Below are 4052 nucleotides of genomic sequence, written 5' to 3'. Positions count from 1 at the left end.
GAAGCAGGAGAAACAAGAAGAAAAGGAAAAAGAAGAAAAGAAAAAAGACGAGTTGAGTGATAACAAAATATCAGAAAGTATTGAAGGAGATTTCGATCAAACTCAATCCAAAGATATGCCGAAAGCTGACATTGTACCTCCAAAAGAAGAAGAAGAAGATTGTGATGAGGAAGACGGAAGTGGAGAAGAGGAAAAAGAAGAGGAATCCGGAGAAAAGATAACACCTGAGAAGGAAGATAAGATCAAGGAGTTCTTGGGTGTTTTAAGACTTTTCCTGGATCGTGCTGAGCATGGAGATCTGAGGTTTGTATACTTTGCTTGATTGTGAGGAACTTTAATGTTTTTAAGAAAACTTCTTGATGATCAGAGTGGAAAAACTCTTCTGGAAAGAATGAAAAATGCAGTTAGAGAAGCTAACAAAAGGGAATTCGAAATGCTGGAGAAACTGGAACTTTTGAAGAAGAATGGAGAGAAAGATGATTTGACGAAGACACTGAAAAAGGATCAAATGAGCACTGAGGAACAAAAAGATTTGTACAAGAAGATCAGTTCGGCAGTTATGAAAGCAGCCAAACTGCACAAAATTGAGGACAAAGTTCAGGATGGTGAGACATGACCATTTTTAGAATGGTCCTTTTTAATTGCATTATACTGTATGAATCATATCATTCTTACGAATTCCAGAACAAGCGATGGAAAAGTTCAACATCGCCAAAGAGAAAGCTGATTCAGATGAGGATTCAGAGGGAACGTTGGAGGTGCTGAAATCTGCAAGAGAGGGTAAAGCTGAAAAGAAAGAGAAGGTTGGCGACGATGATTACTATGGGGATTATTTGGATGAGACCAATGTGATCAAGGTTCAGAATCGAGAGGAAAAGGAGAATTCGGCAGAGGAGAAGACAAGTGAGGATGAGAAGGAGAAGACGACAGTCGCTGTAGTTCATGACCAGAATAATGAAGTAACGAAGGAAGATGAGAAGGAATCTGCTGTGAAGGAAGAAGCCAAAGAGACATCAGTTGCTAATGAATCAGAGAAAAAAGTGGAAGAGGAAGTTCAAACCGAGAAGAAGGAAGAAGCAACAACGACTGCAGAAGAATCAAAGAAGGCCGAAGAGAAAGTAACTGAAGAAAAAGAAGAGGGATCTGCTGTTGAAGAATCATCTGGTACCTCCTCCTCCAAACCAGCTGAGGCTGAAGAAGATGAAGCTGAATTGGAAGCTTCAGGACAAGAAGAAGTCTCCACTACTACAGAGTCTACAACAGTTGCCACTAAAGAAGTTCCAAGCGAGGAGATTGAGAAGACTGCAAAACTTGAGGCTAAACAACTGACTGAGGATGAGCCAGTAACCGAGGAAACAAAGAAAGATACGACTGCTTCGACTTCATCTGAACCATCTTCTACTTCTTCTTCGTCTACTGTTGAATCCACCACAGAAATTACTACTACACCAGTTACGACAACACAGCCAGTCACAGTTTCTGTGAAGAAAGTGAGCCCAGAAGAGATAGAAAAACTCTCAAAAATGGAAGCAACTGAGAAAGTAACCCTTCTTCCACCACTCCCAACATTCACCTTCCCAACCTTGGATCCCTTCACTTTTCCAACACTTCCGACACTTGCAACAACGAAACCAACTCCAGCACCAAAAGTTCCAACTCTAGAAGAAATTTTAGGAAACTTGAACGACCAATTCAAGAAACTTTTATCGCCACCAAAGCCTTTACCACCAAAGTAACTTTTCTCAATTGATGATCTGAGTGATTCATCTTCTTTCTGCTCTAGAATATGGGTATTCTTTGTTAATATTCTATGGAATAACTTGGATAATAATTTATTATGTTCCTTAATAAAACATCGTTATTTCTTTTACCTGTAGTTTTCTTTTTCCGGTTGTATTGCTTTCACAAACGCTAGCGGCCGCCGACATTCCACTCTCACTAGCCGTACACTTTTATACGCACACACAACTGCTGCCAAGTAATGCTGTCGTAGCGCAGGCGGTTAGCGTGGTGCACGCTAAATTACTGCGAGTGCTCGACTCCAAGCCATGATGATTTTATAGTTCAGCTAATCTACGGATTTGATGATAAATTTCGCCCCTATCAGAGCTTTCTTTTTTAATTTTTGGAATAATTGTGATAATCGAAATGGGGAAGAACAGCTTTATTACAGACATCGTTAGCTTTGCGAATTAACCATTTAAGACAAGACAAATTTTAAAATTTCGATGCAACAAGTTTGGATTTCTTATAAATAATTGAGCTTTCACGAGTGTACGAGAAGTCGAGGTTAATTTGATCACGGTGCAGGTCCCTATTGTATTCGGTATATCCACAGAATGGAACAATATCGAGGCATTCGAGATCCAGATTACGGTCAGAGATCCTATAAAACGAGAAGCTTTTATAAAGCGAAAGATTTTATATCAGCTTACGTTTCATTTACAATTTGTTCAACAGAAGTTCCGTCCCGAAGGAAGAGATCACCCTTTGTTGGGATGTCTTTGGATCTTCTTTCTCTCTCAAAATGAACGAGCGTTCCGGTTGGTAGAAGTTGGCGAATAACTTCAACCCTAGAGTAATGAATGAAGTCGAAGGCTGCCAAAGAGACGAGTGTAAGCTGAGGTTCACTATTGACCGGTTCCTCGTTTGGCAAACTGAACACTTCTGATTTCGCGATTTCGATATTAATTCCATAGTCCACGAGCAGCAGGTTCAATGAGTGATCATTTATTCTATAGATAGCGGCTCGTTTCAGAATTCCTTCGTGAAGGACAGCACACGATGTTCCAAATACCATCCATTTCTCCGGAAGCTGTTTAAGGGAATGTTTTCTATATGTTTCGATTTCTCTTCTTTTCTGACGCATATCATCGTTTGTCAGGAACACCAATCGCTCATTTTCCACTCGTTCTATCTGAAAAATTGTTTTAGTTTAATAACAGCTTTTTGTGTTATTTTGTTTCAGCCGAATTTTGAATTCTAAACGCAAACCTGAAAATTCTCATCGACTACTCGAAAAACTTTAGTCGCTGGTGAGAATGATCTAAGAAAACAATCAGAATCTTCTTGAAAGTTCCAACCATCATCTCCGTCCTCCTCATCTCCAATGAAATCATCGGAGTCGGCTCCAGAATCGTCGTTTTCGTCACTTTCAACTCCATTTTCACGATTCAGTTCTCTTGCAATAACTTTTGGAGGCCAAATACCTTCTACTGAAGGCAACCCGTGCCGGGGAACAAGAAGAAATGAGCAGACATTCAATAATTCGTATTTTGGATGAAACATATTGACTTCATATGGTTCAACAGTTGATATAATCTGACAACGAGTCAAGTAATTGAGGTCTTTAACAACGTATCGAAAGCGATCCACTTTATCGTAGTCCATGTGTTGAATGAAAGCACCTGTAAACGATTTCAAAAATTAGTTTAATTAATTAGTTTAAAAATTTCATCGATGTGTTTCGCTTATTTAATTGTTCCCAATCATCGTTAGGTTTTTCACATATTATGTGTATTTTTCCTCTACTTATCACTTCCAGCGGTGGTCGGAACTAATTTCGGACTGGAATTTTCTTCCCGTTTTTTGGGTGTACGACGAATTCGAACGTTTTCAAAATCGAACAGACCTAAAGTCGAACTGATTCAAATCAGAACAGTGTCTTTCTCGAACAAGTATCAAAACAGAACAAGGACAGAATCGAACTGTTCTAATTCGAACTGTCCCAATTTGCACGGCGAGTTTTTCACTACCGCTGCTTCATCTTTGGAATTTTTTTCTCGAATTCTAGTCCATTACTTTTTTTTCTGTTCCATAAATTCTTAGTAAATTTTATGAAGAATATATAGTAAAAAAATGAATCAGATTTTTTTTTGTCTGTTGTACTTTAAAACGTCGCAGACTGTTTTCCTTCGGTAGTGAAAAACTCACCGTGCAAATTGGAACGCTGTTAGCCGCCGAGCGCGCTTGCATTATTTTTCTTTTCTCATTGTTTTCTTCGCAAATTTTGAATTTGATCGAGAATTGAGACCTCGGAAATTCCGGGAAAT

General features: G+C 39.0%; 2 protein-coding genes across 2 annotated transcripts in view; one reads left to right on the top strand and one right to left on the bottom strand.

Moving 5' to 3' along the window:
- Positions 1–1736, top strand: part of Cbr-clec-180 — a gene marked incomplete at both ends in the record, with an annotated part of 4006 nt that extends 2270 nt beyond the window's left edge. The window contains 3 exons of the mRNA XM_045235500.1: positions 8–303; positions 349–605; positions 685–1736. Of these exons, the coding sequence (XP_045093125.1) occupies positions 8–303; positions 349–605; positions 685–1736 (1605 nt within the window). The remainder of the gene's footprint in view (positions 1–7; positions 304–348; positions 606–684) is intronic.
- Positions 1737–2217: 481 nt separating this feature from the next.
- Positions 2218–4052, bottom strand: part of CBG05915 — a gene marked incomplete at both ends in the record, with an annotated part of 4720 nt that continues 2885 nt past the window's right edge. The window contains 3 exons of the mRNA XM_002633152.1: positions 2218–2386; positions 2436–2917; positions 2995–3407. Of these exons, the coding sequence (XP_002633198.1) occupies positions 2218–2386; positions 2436–2917; positions 2995–3407 (1064 nt within the window). The remainder of the gene's footprint in view (positions 2387–2435; positions 2918–2994; positions 3408–4052) is intronic.

The sequence above is a fragment of the Caenorhabditis briggsae genome, assembly GCF_000004555.2.
Source record: "Caenorhabditis briggsae complete genome, chrIV, whole genome shotgun sequence".
Taxonomy (NCBI): Eukaryota; Metazoa; Nematoda; class Chromadorea; order Rhabditida; family Rhabditidae; genus Caenorhabditis; species Caenorhabditis briggsae.
This window is presented reverse-complemented; position numbering and strand designations above follow the sequence as displayed.